We start from the raw sequence: 16538 nt of genomic DNA, 5'->3' as shown, positions 1-16538 counted from the left end.
ACCAAATAATTTTGTTGGGGTGATATTTTACTGGCCTGGTAAATGGTGGATGGTATCTCTTACAGTATATAGTAATTGGGCAGAAATGAAGGGGAAGAAAATGAGGGTAGGCAAATGGGAGAAGCCAAGTAATCAGGAAGTGTGAAATTTCCAATAACTCGATCTTTGGGGTCTTATTTGAGATATTTTAGAATTGTCAGGGTTGAAATAATTCAAAGCCAGAGCACTGGGAGTTTTCCATATATTGTGCATCTTTAAGAAAGAGTTAAGGTTGGGGTCTCAGACTTTTCACTCGGTGAGATTACTGACGTTGATCCAACATACCCATAAGATTAAAAAACTTACTCAAGAGAAATCATAATGATAATTCTGTCTTCAGAATTTTTAAAAAATTTACTCATGGGAGACAGAGACATAGGCAGAAGGAGAAGCAAGCTCCTCCTGGGGAGCTGGATGTGGAACTCGATCCCAGGATGCCAGGCTCACGCCCTGAGCCAAAGGCAGATGCTCCACCACTGAGCCACCTGGGTGGGCCCACCCTTTTTTTAATGTCTTCAGAATTTCTAGATAAATCAACCTTCAAGTACTATAGTTCATTCATCTGTAAGGTTAAAAATACCACTTAATTTAAATAAAGACAATTCTGACCATCTTGGATAGCTTGCATCAGTAAGAAAGTTTATTGGAATTCATTAGTGAATGAGAATAGAAAAGATTTTTTTTTTCCATGAAAGAAACACTTTCTGGTAAAGCGAAAAGAAGAAATACAGAAACCACAAAACACCTTTCAGACACCTTATTTTCAAGGAGTGAACCAATTTCCGTAGACCATTAAGACTGAAGTGTTTCCTTGGAGATTTTGTTGTTCATGCACCTGTACATAATGGTCTGTGTGAAGGGAGACTCTTTCCTCTTGACGCAGCTTAATAGTAGTGTTTCTTGGTTTCTGATTCAACCATAGACGAAAGGACTCTACCATCAGGTGTCACTTCTTCAATAATTGTCTTGATCACTCTGGTTTTGTTAGTATCTGTACATGAATCACGAGAAAAAAGAATTCAGATGAGGCGATTTGTGTGTGAGTGTGTGTGTGTGTGGGGTCCTCACTAATTAATCAAAATTTCTAAGAAGTAAAATATACATTAAAAAAAGGAAATTCGTTTTCTACATTAAAAAAAAAAAATCCGAACAATGTTTAAACGACAGCATCTTGGACCATGACTTTTTTTTTTTTCCTTCAAGATGGAGGTCAAAAGTATAGTTTCCTAAAAAAACGCAAGTGGGAATATTCTCTGGGATTTTAATTAAAAAAATATTTTATTTATTTATTAATGAAACACATAGAGAAAAGAGGGAAAGGGAGAAGCAGGCTCCCTGTGAGGAGCCGGATGTGGGACTCGATCCCAAGACCCCGGGATCACGACCTGAGCCAAAGGCAGACGCTCAGCCGCTGAGTCACTCAGGCGCCCCACGTTTTAATTTTTTAAAAAAGCACTAGGGCGTAAAAAGCAACACAACCATCACAGAAAGTTAAAACTAATGCTGATTACCCCAGCTAGTTTCTGCTGACCTTGGTCCCTTAGAAGAGGACTCGCCAACCGACCCGGAAGACGAAGACTTGTGACCTCCGCTGGAGGAGCTGCCGCCGCCGTAGCCGCCGCCCGAGCTACCGCCGTGGCCGCCGCCGCCTCCGGAGCTGCCCCCGCCGTAACCGCCCCCGCCGGAGCTGCTGCCGCCGCCGTAGCCGCCGCCCGAGCTACCGCCGTGACCACCGCTGTGACCACCGCTGTGACCACCGCTGTGGCCGCCGCCGCCGGAACTTCCGCCGTAGCCGCCGCCGGAGCTTCCGCCGCCGTAGCCGCCGCCGCCGGAACTTCCGCCGTAGCCGCCGCCGGAACTTCCGCCGCCGCGCCCGCCGCCGTAGCCGCCGCCGCCGGAACTACCAGGAATGAGAGGCGTGCTCGGTTAGCTTGAACTTTGGGAACTGGTGGGTCGCTTTCCACGTTATTGTTACTTTGAAAGTAAGCAAAACGTGTTTCGAGAGGAAAAAAGAGAAAAGAAAAGAGAAAAAACCCTGCCAAGTATAGATTCTAAAACCCATTGCTAGCGCCGGTCTGATAAGCACACAACCCCCAGAATCCCAATTCATGGGCAGTTGAAGCTGTGGTTGCACACGCCTTTTTTTCCTGTACTCTGCTTCCCCCCTCTCCTCCTTTGGCAGCACTTCTTGGGGTTTTGGAAAAGCCTGGAGATTTAGGGCATTGCATAAAGCCAGCTGGGAGAGTTGATAGTTCACCTTCCTTCTCCTTCTAGCAGGCTGCGGTAGGTTTGAATTTCATTCTCCAATCGGATCTTAATATCCAGGAGTTGTTGGTACTCGGCATTCTGGCACTCCGTCTCAGCTCGGATCTGTTGCAGTTGTTCCTCCAGAGCGGAGATCTGGGCCTGAATCTGTGAGAGCTGCACGCAGTAGCGACCTTCTGTTTCTGCCAAGGAGCCTTCCAGGGATTGTTTCTGCAAAGAGCCGAGAATATAGGGTGACTGCGTGACTTCACTGTGTGACTGAATACAATGAAGGTTATTTCCTGATTTAATAAGACATCAGAAGATTAAAGAAAATGAATGGGATTTGTGTTTTGTGTATTTTTGAAAAAGGTTTTATTGGCACATGAGAGACACAGAGACACAGGCAGAGGGAGAAGCAGGCTCTTGGAGGAGAGCCCAATGCGAAACTTGATCCTAAGACCCTGGGACCAGGACCTGAGCCCAAATGCAGACGCTTAACCACTGAGCCACCCAGGTGCCCCGTTTTATGCTTAATGGTAAAATTTTAACTTTAGCCTGTGTACAGTGGTGCCACTGACTTTCTCCCATTAACAAAGTGCTCCAATTTTATTTCTACATTCGTACCCCCCCTCCTTTTGTTTTTTTCTCTTGAGTTGCATATCCTTATGCGGGCACGAAACTTTGGTTAAGTTGAAGTTATTTCGAGAGAGTTGTTAACATACCAGGGCTAGTTGGGACTGTAGTTCGATTTCCAGACCTTGAACAGTGCGTCTCAATTCAGTAATCTCAGATTTGTGGCTGGACATTTGTTCAATGTTACTGTTGATTTCCGTAGTCAGTTCCTTGCTCTAGAGTATTAAAAACAGGAAAAGATGAGAAAAATCTGAAATGATAACCAAACATCCATTGGCCTCGATATGAAGGAAGATGAATTACCTTTTCATTGAACCAGGCTTCAGCATCTTTTCGGTTTTGTTCAGCAAGTTGTTCGTATTGGTTTCTCATGTTATTTAGGAGTTCAGTCAGATCAACACCTGGGGCAGCATTCATTTCTACATTTACATCACCAGTGGACACATTCTGAAGGTCTCTCATTTCCTGTTTGAGGAGCAGAAAAGTTTAATGACTACACCATGATCACAATGAACCCCCCCCCTTTTTTTTTTGGCTGGGGGAAGTATAACTTTTTGCATCACCTCTTCATGATTCTTCTTCAGGTAGGCCAGCTCTTCAGTCAGGCTCTCGATCTGCATCTCGAGGTCAGCCTTGGTCAGGGTGAGCTCATCCAGCACCCGGCGCAGGCCGTTGATGTCAGCCTCCACACTCTGGCGCAGGGCTACCTCGTTCTCATACCTGAAACAGGCATAGTACAAATACTGGGTACAACTTACATAAGGGAGGTATACTTGGGCTGAGACTTTTTACAAAGCAAATATAGAGTTTACTTCGCATCATGGCAACATTTCTTAGTATACTAATTCACATAGGGATATTAGTGGTTTAATGCCAAGAAGCTTAGCACAGCTACTTTAAAATGCATTTTCTTCTTTGCCAAAAATATTGCCAAAAAGGTGATATTGAAATTGAAATTTTTTCTGATGATTCCAACACTGTTTAACTTTGAATGAAGTTAAGAAAATGTAAATGTGGGCATCCGAAGTCATTGTTAAAAGCAACTCCTGTATTTGCTGTGACAGTGTTGTGCCATGTTCACTTAGCTTACTTTAATCTGAAGTCATCAGCTGCCAGCCTGGCATTGTCGATCTGAAGCAGGATATTGGCATTATCAGTTGTTAGATTGAGGATCTGGAGGGAGAGGCAAAGAAAATCCGATACAGATATGGCTTTTATGGTGGCATAGATAAACTGTATTTTTATGTGCTCTTACAAAATCTTGGGGTATTTTTGTCTTAAATATTGCAGGGTTACCCAGCTACTAATTCTGAGTTATTTGTTTTCTTGAAATTTCTATACTTTTTCTATTTCTGTATTCATCCTTTTCCAAAAACTAACTGTAGTTATATAGCTGTGTTCCTGCATGTGTGTCGCCCACTTTTATCCTGGGTGATTTCCATGTATTTCAGCCAACTTTTGACTGACTCATACCTTTTGGTTTAAGTTGTTTTAAGTATATATTCTAAATGCATACACTCTGGACTGGCACATAGTAGGTACAATTCACAAATTCTCAAGAAGCAAACAGTATCCCATTTCCATACTGGAGAATTCACATTGCTTGTAAGTGGTAATGAATATTTTTTTGTTATCAATCTGAATAATATTTTGTTTTGATTCATTTAATAATTCTTTCAGTTCCTATGTTTGTAAACGATATGGTATTTTAACTATGGACTCATACACTTATTAGAGCCTAAAAAAGCCTCAGTAATCTGCCATCCTGTAAAATACACAACACACATGCTGAAGATTTCAGTGACCATATCCTCACAAATATTTACCTTTGATAAGACTGGATTTTTTTTGGAAGCAAGAAAAGTAACACAGGCAAACACAGTGAATAGCTATATTGTGGTTAAGATTCATCTCTCTGAATTGCATGGATAAAAAATAGGCTTCAAGTTGGATTTTAAAAATGAACCTTACCTGATTTTTAAGATCTTCGATGGTTTGGTAGTATTTGCTGTAGTCACGAGGCTCTCTCTGGCTTGAGTTGCCATGCTTTTCATACCACTCCTTGATTTTGCCTTCTAGCTCGTAGTTTGATTCTTCCAGAGCCCGAACTTTGTCCAAGTAGGAAGCCAGGCGGTCATTCAGATTCTGCATGGTTACTTTTTCATTTCCGGAGAGAAGGCCACCATCTCCTCCATATCCACCCCCATAGCCTCCAAAGCTGCCTCCACTGAAGCCGCCCCCGCCAAAACTGCCCCCTCCAAAGCTTCCCCCTCCAAAGCTGCCTCCTCCATAGCCCCCACCAAAGCTACTGCTTCCATAGCCTCCACCAAAGTTACCTCCACCAAAACCTCCTCCTAATCCTCCATAGCCACCTGATGATCCCCCAAAGCAGCCTCCACCAGAGCTCCCGCGACTAAAGGAGCCACCACTGAACCCCCCTGAGCTAAATCCTCCACCAATGGAGCCTTTGCTGCTCGAAATTCTGAAGGATGATCCTCCTCCTCCTCCACCTCCTCCTCCCCCACTGCGGGAGGAAGAGTATTGCTTGCTTGAGCTGTATCCAACAGACATGGTGATGCTGTTTAGCTCAGGGAGTGCTTGCTACCAAGGACAGTGACAAGCCTTTATATACTGAGAGGGTGTGTCCCACATGTGTTAAAGTTTGCTTACTTGCATGGTTTTCTTTTTGCCAATTTAGCATCTTTACTTATGATTGCATACATTATCTTCAGTAATAGCCAATTCCAATATGTATGGTTTTGAATTTGCCCTAAGAACAAATAGGAGTTTTACTATGTTGAAATTGAAAATGGGTGTAGTTCAGATGAGCTTATGTTTCATTGTGCTTTTTCACCTTTTGAAGAACATTGAGCAACTTAAATCCATTTTTTTTTCTCAGCACTAATTTAGGTTCCGTGGAATGTTTGCAAAGTTTAGAAAAAGAATTTTAGCTACAAAATTCTAGTTAAAATAAGATATTTCAAATTCCATGTTTTAAACAGTTTTAATGAATTGAAACAGCAATTAACAAAGTCTACTAGAATCATGTTCTAATGGAAATCTTGTAGAGAATGCAAGCAACCAAAAAGAAAAAAAACATATGCTAAACAGTTTATTTAGTGTTCAAAAGTTGCCACATATAAAAAGTTATATACATTAAAACACAATTTGGAAATATGTATATATGTATATATTTATCGGGAGTCTTAATTTATTTGGAGAATGAAAGTATATTGATACTTTTAGTGAGTTGGTGAGTTGGAAGTGAGTTTAGTGAGTTGGAAGTGAGTTTAGTGAGTTGGAAGTGAGTTTAATGAGTTTAGCTTAGTGAGTTGGAAGTGAGTAATGATGTGGGAATCTGCAAATAATGGTACTATTCTTTTTAACCTTAAAATCTAAAATCATGAAGTTATTCTGGATTTTTTAACTTTTAAATTCATCATAGTGAAGGCTTATTTGAAAACTATAATGCAGAAATTCTTAGCACAAGATATGAAAAACTAACCTCCAGTACTTTCTTTACTCTAAGTTTGATTGATCCCAAAGGGAGAGTTTAGGTATATTATGATTGTGATTAAAATTTTGCTTGCAAGAATATAAATCCAAATTTTTAAAATTTAAATTCAATTTATTTAACATATAGGATATTATTAGTTTCAGGGGTAGAGTTTAGTGATTCACGAGTTGCATTTAACACCCAGTGCTGGGACACCTGGGTGGCTCAGTGGTTGAGCCTCTGCCTTCAGCTCAGGGTGTGATCCCGGGGTCCTGGGATGGAGTCCCACATCCAGCTTTCTGCAGGGAGCCTGCTTCTCCCTCTGCCTCTGTCTCTGCCTCTGTCTCTGTGTCTGTCATGAATAAATATATAAAATCTTAAAAAAATAAAACCACCCGGTGCTCATTACATCAAATGCCCTCCTCAGTGCCCATCAGATTAGAGAATGATACTTGCTCCAAAAATTATTAACTGGACTGTGAACATATTTCCCAGTTAGATTCTGTTTCTAAAAGAAAAAAAAATTCCTTGGACGCACTGTATATAGAATTTGGTGTAACAATTTGTCTAGGGAAGTATTTAATTGGGACTTTATTTTTTTAAAGATTTTATTATTTATTTATGAGAAACACACACAGAGAGAGGCAGAGACATAGGCAGAGGGAGAAGCAGGCTCCCTGCAAGGAGCCCTATGTGGGACTCGATCTCAAATCACGGGATCAAGCCCTGAGTGGAAGGCAGACGCTCAACCGCTGAACCACCCAGGCATCCCTAATTGGCACTTTAATACATGATATAAAATTATTTTTTATCTACCCATAGGCTATGGCATTACTATTATTCAGAAATATATTAATATATATTATACATACACACATTTTATAATTATACAGTGCCATTTTTGATCTTATGATTTTATAATCTCTGAAGCAAGGTGCTGAAATAGGGATGTGTTATTATCTTTAGTATATGAAAGAAGATGTTGAAGCTTAGAGAGGTTATGATTTTGACTAACAGTATAAAATAGGTGGTTGAACTGAAATTAGAAACTTGATCTTTTGATCCCTGGCTTTTGGGTCTGTCCTTCTCTATGAACGTGTGTATGTACTTTCTACTCTGGTGGATTTGGTCTGATAAAATAGATTGCCTCTATTTCTTACCATAAACTTCTCCATATGGGGAAGAAACAAAACAGTACAAAAAGTACTTGAAAGCAAGAAAATATTGAAAGGGTATAGTATTTGGCACATACTCTTCTCTTACTAATTGCTTTTTCATATTAGATTTACAGTTGCACAGTCTATGAAAACCGTAGAAATAGTTTCTTCAGGAAAGGAAATGTGGCTGGGAATGTTAATGAAGAGCCAATTGTTAGAGGTTACTACCCAGCACATTGCAGCTCCTCCAACTTGTTAGCACATGCAAGTGGGGCAGTGGTTAAAAGAAATAATGAAGCCCAACCATGGGAATTGATCCTTGATGAAGATAGCATGTGGTAGAAGGCTGTAAAAATCAGGATAGAAAACAAAACAAAACAAAACATTCCAGTAAGTTCAGAAAGGATGTTGAAGCCTTGATATTAATGAAAGCAATTCAGAAAGAAACCATTTTAATGAAAGAGAGATTTTGATGGATTTTACCTATAATTATCACAAATTTTGGATCTTGATCTTACCAATTTTGCTTCAGTATTAGCTTTTACTTTTTAAAAAACCTTGGTAGGGAAACCTAAAATATCAATCTATGTTCAGTTATTTAACAAGTGGTATGAAGAAATCTGTTGCAATCATATTAAAGAGTATGTGAAAGGAAACCTTTGCATAGAAGTACATGGGGGTAAATACACAAATAGAGACTCTTCTAATACCAACTGCAACATTTAATTTAAGCCATCTTTAAGGTTATTATCGAAGATTACTTATTAACCTGCTTTCTCTAAGACTGATTTGTTTTTATTTGTACTGTCATTTGTTGAGATCTGCCTTTGGCATGAATGAAATTGCAGAAGTGCCGTGTAACAATTCTACCACTAAATTAGATGAAAATTTATGACCGTCAGTCTAGTCTTGGCACCATTTACACTTGATTGCCATAATCCACTGTAACTGTAATTTTGTTGTTCTTGATTTTTATTTTGCCCCTGTAGGGCATGCTGGTAGGCATTTAGAAGACAGAGAGATGGTGGTGCCTGGGTGGCTCAGCGGTTGAGCGTCTGCCCTCAGCCCAGGGCGTGATCTTGGAGTCCCAGGATCAAGTCCCATTTTGGGCTCCTGCAGGGAGCCTGCTTCTCCCTCTGCCTGTGTCTCTGCCTCTCTCTGTGTGTCTCTCATGAATAAACAAGTAAAATCTTAAAAAAAAAAAAAAGAAGAAGAAGAAGAAGAAGACAGAGAGATGAATGAGATTTAGCTCTTGCCCTTAAGGATTTTGCTAATCCTTACAATCTAATTGAGGAGACAAAACAAACATGATCAACTTAACTGCCGTGTGGATAGTAAATGAAGTGAAAGGGAGGTGGGATGAGGAAAGAAGTTAACATTTCCCGAACATCTCCTATATTCGTAATGGTTTACTCTCTTTTAATCCACCCGCCCTCAGATTCTCTATGATAGGTATTATTTACCTTATTTTATAGCTGAGAAAAAAAGCTTTAGAAGGCTTTAGGAATTTGTCCAGAGTAGCAGAGGTAGTTTATACTACAGTCTGGTTTTGAATCAGGCCTATGTAGCTTCAAAGATGGATCCTGTTTTCATGACACTGAACTGTCACTGTAAGACTGATGAGCAAGGAGTCTTATTGGAATAGGGTCATCTGACAAGATTTCATTTTGCCAGTAGAATTTAAGCTGAGTCTTATAAAGGATGGGTGGGATTTTTCCATGTGTGCAGCAGCAGAGAGAGGACTCTTCTGGGGAGTGGACACTCTGAACATGCCAAACAGGTGGAGACTCTCAGTGGACCAGTTTGGCTGGAACAGATCATCTATATTTATTTATTTCTCTTAACAGATTTTATTGAGCACCTACAGTATTCCCTGGGGAAACACAGGTGACTAAGATACAATTTCTGCCCCTTTAAGGAATTTTCACTCTACTTGGGAGAGGAAAGCAAACATACCCACAAGTCAGAGATTACAATCTAGGGTAATCTGGGCTACACTTGAGGCATGGACAGGGTATTGAAGTAGTGCAGGGAGGGGTTCCAACAGTGTGTGTGTGTGTGTGTGTGTGTGTGTGTGTGTGTGTGAGTGAGAGAGAGAGAGAGAAAGAGAGAGAGAGAGATGCAATGTAGTGAGGTCACAATGAAAGAAGAGTGAAATTTTGAGAAGTTTTGAGAAGTTTTAAGATGGGAATTTGAAATAATACCAGGATATTAATGTAAAATGTTTTTCAACAGTTAGACTCATAGGACCACAGTTCAGGAGAGAGACTAGAACAGACTTCAGGATAGGTGGGATCCCTTAGGGAAGGAATTTATTTATTTATTTATTTATTTATTTATTTATTTATTTATTTTTAATTTTTTTAATTTTTATTTTTTTGCATATTATATTTGAGTTATATTTGCCAACATATAGTATAACACCCAGTGCTCATCCCATCAAGTTTCCCCCCCAGTGCCCATCACCCCATCCCTCCACCCAACTTTCCTTCCACTACCCCTTGTTTGTTTCCCAGAGTTAGGAGTCTTTCATGTTCTGTCACCCTCTCTGATATTTCCTACTCATTTTCTCTCCTTTCCCCTATAATCCCTTTCACTATTTTTTATATTCCCTGAATGAATGAGACCATATAATGTTTGTCCTCTGATTGACTTACTTCACTCAGCATAATACCCTCCAGTTCTATCCATGTTGAAGCAAATGGTGGGTATTCGTCGTTTCTAATGGCTGAGTAATATTCCATTGTATATATACACCACACCTTCTTTATCAATTCATCTTTTTTTTAATAATAAATTTATTTTTTATTGGTGTTCAATTTGCCAACATACAGAACAACACCCAGTGCTCATCCCGTCAAGTGCCCCCCTCAGTGCCCATTACCCATTCACCCCCACCCCCCGCACACCTCCCCTTCCACCACCCCTTGTTTGTTTCCCAGAGTTAGGAGTCTTCATGTTCTGTCTCCCTTTATGACACTTCCTACCCATTTCTTCTCTCTTCCCTTCTATTCCCTTTCACTATTATTTATATTCCCCAAATGAATGAGACCATATAATGTTTGTCCTTCTCCGATTGACTTATTTCACTCAGCATAATACCCTCCAGTTCCATCCATATTGAAGCAAATGGTGGGTATTTGTCATTTCTAATGGCTGAGTAATATTCCATTGTATACATAAACCACATCTTCTTTATCCATTCATCTTTTGATGGACACCAACTTTCTACAGTTTGGCTGTTGTGGACATTGCAGCTATAAACATTGGGGTGCAGGTGTCTCGGTCTTTCACTGCATCTGTATCTTTGGGGTAAATCCCCAGCAGTGCAATTGCTGGGTCGTAGGGTAGCTCTATTTTTAACTCTGAGGAACCTCCACACAGTTTTCCACAGTGGCTGTATCAGTTCACATTCCCACCAACAGTGCAAGAGGGTGCCACCTAAGGGAAGGAATTTAGAAAGAAAATAAGTGGAAGGTTTAAGCCTAAGCTTCAAATGATGGCCACTTTAGGGGCTGGGAAGAAGAGTTAGAGAATAATACTGAAAAGGAGGCTACCTGTGACTGGGGAGAGAGGAAGAAGGATCATGGAAGGATCAAGAAGGAGGGAACCCAGATAAGTGGGCTCATCTCCAGAGAGAGAGAGGTCAAGGAAAAAGGAGATTAAAGAAAGACTTGATTTGGCAGTTAGGAACCACTGGGATCCTTCCATTCGGGTGGTTTAGTAGAGTTTGGTGGGGCAATCCACAATGTATACCCAATATTAGAATTGATCACTTTGTTGTATTTTGTTTTCATGTAGTCAAGTGTGTTAATTTCTCTTTTAATTGCTTCTGGATTTGGGCTCTGGTTAAGGTGGGTATAAATGCTATTCTCATGGGGTTAATTTGGCTGGGGCCCTTGAACCATGTAGTTAATTCAGGCTTGTTATCAGCTTGACTTGTCTGACTGTTGGGATTTGGAGCTTTCTTGTTTCTTCCTTATTTTGCTTCAAGTAAAATTCTCTTTTGAAGTTTCTAGTTGAAAATTCTATTTGCAAGTTTCTTTTTCTGATTAATTGAGATATAATTTAGGTAGTTAAAGAAAGATGACTCTGCTCAAGCAGATGATGTTCAAGATGGCAAGCTTGATGAGCTAAATGTTTAGAATTTTTTATTGTTAACAATGTCCACAATAGCCAAACTGTGGAATGAGCCTTGGTGTCCTTTGAAAGATGAATGGATAAAGAAGGTGTGGTGTATATATACAATGGAATATTACTCAGCCATTAGAAATGACGAATACCCACCATTTGCTTCAACATGGATAGAACTGGAGGGTATTATGCTGAGTGAAGTAAGTCAGTCGGAGAAGGACAAACATTATATGGTTTCATTCATTCGGGAAATATAAAAAATAGTGAAAGGGATTATAGGGGAAAGGAGAGAAAATGAGTAGGAAATATCAATGAGGGTGACAGAACATGAAAGACTCCTAACTCTGGGAAATGAACAAGGGGTGGTAGAAAAGGAGGTGGGTGGGGGGATGGGGTGACTGGATAAGCACTGGGTGTTATACTCTATGTTGGCAAATCGAACTCCAATAAAAAAATTTACAAAAAAAGAATTTTCTATTGTTTATCACATAAATTTGAAAGTTAGACATATTTTGCTTGAATGACCTGTGACGTTGTGCGAATTGCTGAATGTGCCTTTGTGATTACTACCACAGAATCAAAGCCCAGTGGAAAGTTGTAGAAACTGTGTCATCTGTTTTTCTCTAAAGGATGTGTGCTTTCGTCCTTAACTTCATTCTTTTCTTTATCTGCTACATCCACCAAATCGCCAGTTTTGTCACTAGTTCTCTTACTGTAGCTAATGTGTTTGCTTCTTTCTGCCTGGTGCCACTGCCGTTACCCTAATCTAGGCTTTTGGCACTTCTGTCGTGGATATCATATCACCAGCTCCTGATGATGTTGTCTTGGCTTAATGCTATGTCACTTAGGATCTTTCCTGTTTACTGCCACAAGATTAATGTAGTTCTTGAAAAAGTATTGTCATGGCTTCATCAATATACTCAAGCGCCTATGATGGCTTTCTCCTGTGGATGGATGAAGTCTTCTCAACAGCCTTGTCCAACTCTGCCCAATTTTGTGCTCCCTGCAGTGAGTGAGGATGGCGGAGTGGAAGGAGAGCTGCATGCTTCTCCTGAAGTAATTATGTGGCCTTGGGCAAGACACTCAACCTCTCCATGTCTCATTTTACTACCCCATAAAAATGAGTATTAATGTAGGTTTCCCTGCTACTGGAGAGTAGGGTGTTCTGTGAAGCAAAGAAGCAATTACTGTTCACTTATATGGAAAAAATTTTGAGCATTCCCAATTCTCCAAAATAACCTCTCATAGGCTTTTCTGATACCCTGGGGCACATCTTGCTAATGGATACAGAAAATAGTTTGAGATAAAGCACAGGGGCTCAGAGACCCAGTTCCAGGCTATGGTGGCTTGATGCTGAGATGCTGAATTCTTAGGGAAGGAGCTTGGTGGGGCCATTCTTGCTACCACAGTAATGGCTCATTGCTAGAAACAGTGCTATTTTTGCTTTGTGCCTTTTTTCATAAAAGTGAAAATCCCCTTCGATTATTTCCAGTTAATGAAAACAGGTGTTAATGTAGGTCTCTTGTAAAAGCAAAATCGCATAGAGGCACCTGGGTGGTCAGTGGGTTAAGTGTCTGACTCTTGGTTTTCTCTCAGGTCATGACTCAGTGTTGTGAGATCAAGCCCTGTGTCAGGCTCTGCGCCCAGTGCAGTCTGTTTGATATTCTCTTTTCCTCTCCCTCTCCCTCTGCTCTATCTCCTCCTTGCTTTTCTTTCTATCTCTAAAACAAACAAACAAACACAAATAAAACCTTTAAAAGAAAAGCAAAATTGCATAAAGGTGACTTTGAAAAAGCAGGGGGTACCTGTACTAGTAAATATTAATATATGTATAATAATCCATGATCCACTGAAAAGAATTTCCATTAAAAATATTTTAATTATAAGCAAGCCTTTCTTTTTAACCTTGGTCAGACACCAAGCTTTATCCATAAATTTAAGGCCTTCCTTTATTGCTCTTGGTTTGGACTTTCTTCCACTTACAAACATTCTACTTCAACTCCAGTCTCTGGCTTAAATGCCCTCTCTTTCAGGAGGTTTCTCACCATTAATGTAGTCATGTCTGTCTCTTTCATTTCCTGTGTGTGTAACCTAGTATTCTATAATATGCTTTGTTATTATTGTTCCCAATGAGATAAGGCATTTAAGTCCCTTTAGAGAAGGGAGGATATTTTATACCTAGTTGGTACCTGGCAGGTACCTACTGTTCTCTGAATGTTTTTGTATCATCTCAGTGCCTTTTTCTACTTTCTTTTCTTTCTTTTTTTTTTTAAAGATTTATTTATTTATTTATTCATGATAGACACAGAGATTGAAAGAGAGGCAGAGACACAGGAGGAGGGAGAAGCGGGCTCCATGCCGGGAGCCTGACGTGGGACTCGATCCCAGGACTCCAGGATCGCGCCCTGGGCCAAAGGCAGGAGCCAAACCGCTGAGCCACCCCGGGATCCCCTACTTTATTTTCTTTGACTTTATTTTGTTCTCTGAACTCTTTCCATATGTTTTGGCAGTGGTGCAAGTTCACATTTTAATTAAGGCTAGTTGAAGACAACTAATTATGCTTTAAAGTAATTTATAATACTTTTAGATGTGAAAATGTTGCATAAGAATGATAATATATATATATATATATAATATATATATTAAGAAAACTTTTCACTTTTTCCTCTTCATTAAAGATTCCCTTTTTGGGGACACCTTGGTGGTTCAGTCAGTTAAGCATCTGCCTTCAGCTCAGGTCATGATCCTAGGGTCCTGGGATGGAGTCTTGCTTTGGGACCTCTGCTCAGTGGGGAGCCTGCTTCTCCTTCTCCCTCTGCTGCTCCCCCTGCTTGTGTTCTCTCTGTCTCTCTCTGTGTGTGTGTCAGATAAATAAATAAAATTTTTAAAAATAAATAAGTAAATAAATAAATAAAAATCCATTTTTTGATCTTGGATCTGTTGAGATGATCTTGACACTGGGAAACTGCTAAAAATATATTTATACTTATAAAATTTCAAACTTTTTACCAGGAGAATTGGCTATTTTAGTTGGTTTTCTGGTTAGATAGCTCATGGGTTTGGTGTAATTTGAAGATTAAATGTTATCTGATTTAGCTTTTATGGTTTGTTAGCATGACTTAGGTTTCTTCCTTTTGATGGAGTTGACTTCATTCCATGAAAAACAATTGGTCAATATGAATTACCTGCATTAGGAGGAGAATTTACTGATGTAGTACAGAGAACAGAAACATAATATCCCTTTTTTTTTAAAAAAAAATATCCCTTTTGGTTTTCATAAAAATAGTAAAGATGAAAGTGCCAAGCCAATCAACAAACCAGCCAACCTCTCCAGTCTTAAGATATTAAAACTGAACCCTGTCAAAATTATAGTGACTGTTTTTTTTCCTTACTCCTAAATCCAATAAAATTCCCTTTGGTCTACTTGTCGAGGTTCATGAAAATTGATCATCTCCATGATGGCTGGTAATGAGAGAAAGTAACTTTATTATAAAGTCTTGTTAATTTTTACTTAGGAAATCTGGGCAGATGTGGAAAGAATAAATTTTGAATTCAAAATGGTCCACATAGAGGTTAAAAATACATAAAAGCAGGAATCCCCCACTCTAGTAATTTTAAATGAATATATGCAATGTGCTTAAATTTAAGAAATCTTACGAAATTATTCTCTTAATTTTATTCCTTAGAGATTTAAAAAATAATTTAAAGAATCAAACAGCCTGTCAGTTTTATAACAAATTGAGAATAGGTCTTTGTCCAAATCACTTTGTGTGTGTGTGTGTGTGTGTGTGTGTGTGTGTGTGTGTATGGTAAGGAATTTAATAAATTTAAATTTATTCAGTAATTTAAATAATCATTTAAGTGTAACACATAATAGCAATGGAGAAAACCTACCATAACCACTCTGGCCTCCCTCTACAAAGTTGATGAAAGATAATGCCAAAGAACTTTTAATTTCCTGGATTTAAACTTATTAAATACGTAACATTTGCAAAGTCAGTTCTCAGATAATTAAAGCTTATTGAGACTTATTCTATGTTCCAGAACCGGTGCCAAGCACTTGACCTGAATTTTTGTCTCATCAAATCCTGACAGCAATTGTATGAGATAGCTTTTATTTTAATAGAAAAATTAAGCAGCTTGCCCCAAATTGTTCAATGAAAGGACTCAGCTGGGATTTGAATACAGAGCTATCTTTAGAGCTTTTGCTTTAACACAGTGAGTAACTCAGAACTCTCTGGAAGTAGCCTAGAGTTGTATTTACCAGTCTTATGACTTAGAAAATTAACAAGAACATAGGGATTCTGTTTTCTTTCTCAGATTGGATAAGCCTTCTTTAATATCATTTCATTTATGATAGAAAAAACGGACTAATTTGAAAAGAAAGATAATTAATGGGGCAAGAATTCTGCTCTTGAAGGGGTTGGACTTGCTGGTCTTGTCTGTATCCTGGCTAGACTTGGCCTTAACTTTCTGAGGATCCTTCCTCTTGGGTTTCTGGAGGTTCTAAACTCTTTTGCAGGATTGTCCTCAACTCCAGACCGGTCATTAAAACAACAAATCAGAGCAATTAGCCACCATGCATAATTGCAATGCTAATCCTTTTATTATTCTGGCTTTTCTAGACTGAGCTAACACCCATTATGGAGATTAACTGCTTGTTACTCTAAGTCTGAAACAAGTGGTGTATTATCTGAATTAATTTGACAGTACACTGTGTCATGAAGAGGCTCTGTTGCTTTGGGATTTCCCAACTTCCAAAATCCAAAAGCTACCAGATTTTTTGGTGACTTACTAATATTTCCTATATTGATCATTTTGGTTAAAAAGTG

The 16538-nt window shown here is 39.3% G+C and overlaps 1 protein-coding gene across 2 annotated transcripts; it reads right to left on the bottom strand.

Moving 5' to 3' along the window:
* Positions 1-657: 657 nt before the first annotated feature.
* KRT10 (keratin 10) lies at positions 658-5529 on the bottom strand. 2 transcript variants are annotated; one of them, XM_055333476.1, is made up of 8 exons: positions 4891-5529; positions 4010-4092; positions 3483-3639; positions 3223-3384; positions 3009-3134; positions 2297-2514; positions 1551-1939; positions 658-1030 (listed from the first exon to the last, which is right to left on the bottom strand). In XM_055333476.1, exons 1-8 carry the CDS (start codon positions 5488-5490, stop codon positions 924-926), a joined length of 1842 nt encoding a protein of 613 aa, XP_055189451.1. In that variant the 5' UTR covers positions 5491-5529; the 3' UTR covers positions 658-923. The 2 variants fall into 2 exon arrangements, with proteins under 2 accessions (XP_055189451.1, XP_055189458.1); XM_055333483.1 differs by having other exon boundaries at positions 1571-1939.
* Positions 5530-16538: the final 11009 nt, after the last annotated feature.

This window comes from Nyctereutes procyonoides, unplaced genomic scaffold (genome assembly GCF_905146905.1).
Source record: "Nyctereutes procyonoides isolate TBG_1078 unplaced genomic scaffold, NYPRO_anot_genome, whole genome shotgun sequence".
Classification (NCBI taxonomy): Eukaryota; Metazoa; Chordata; class Mammalia; order Carnivora; family Canidae; genus Nyctereutes; species Nyctereutes procyonoides.
Note: the sequence above shows the minus strand (reverse complement) of the source record. Positions and strands in the feature narration are given on the sequence as shown.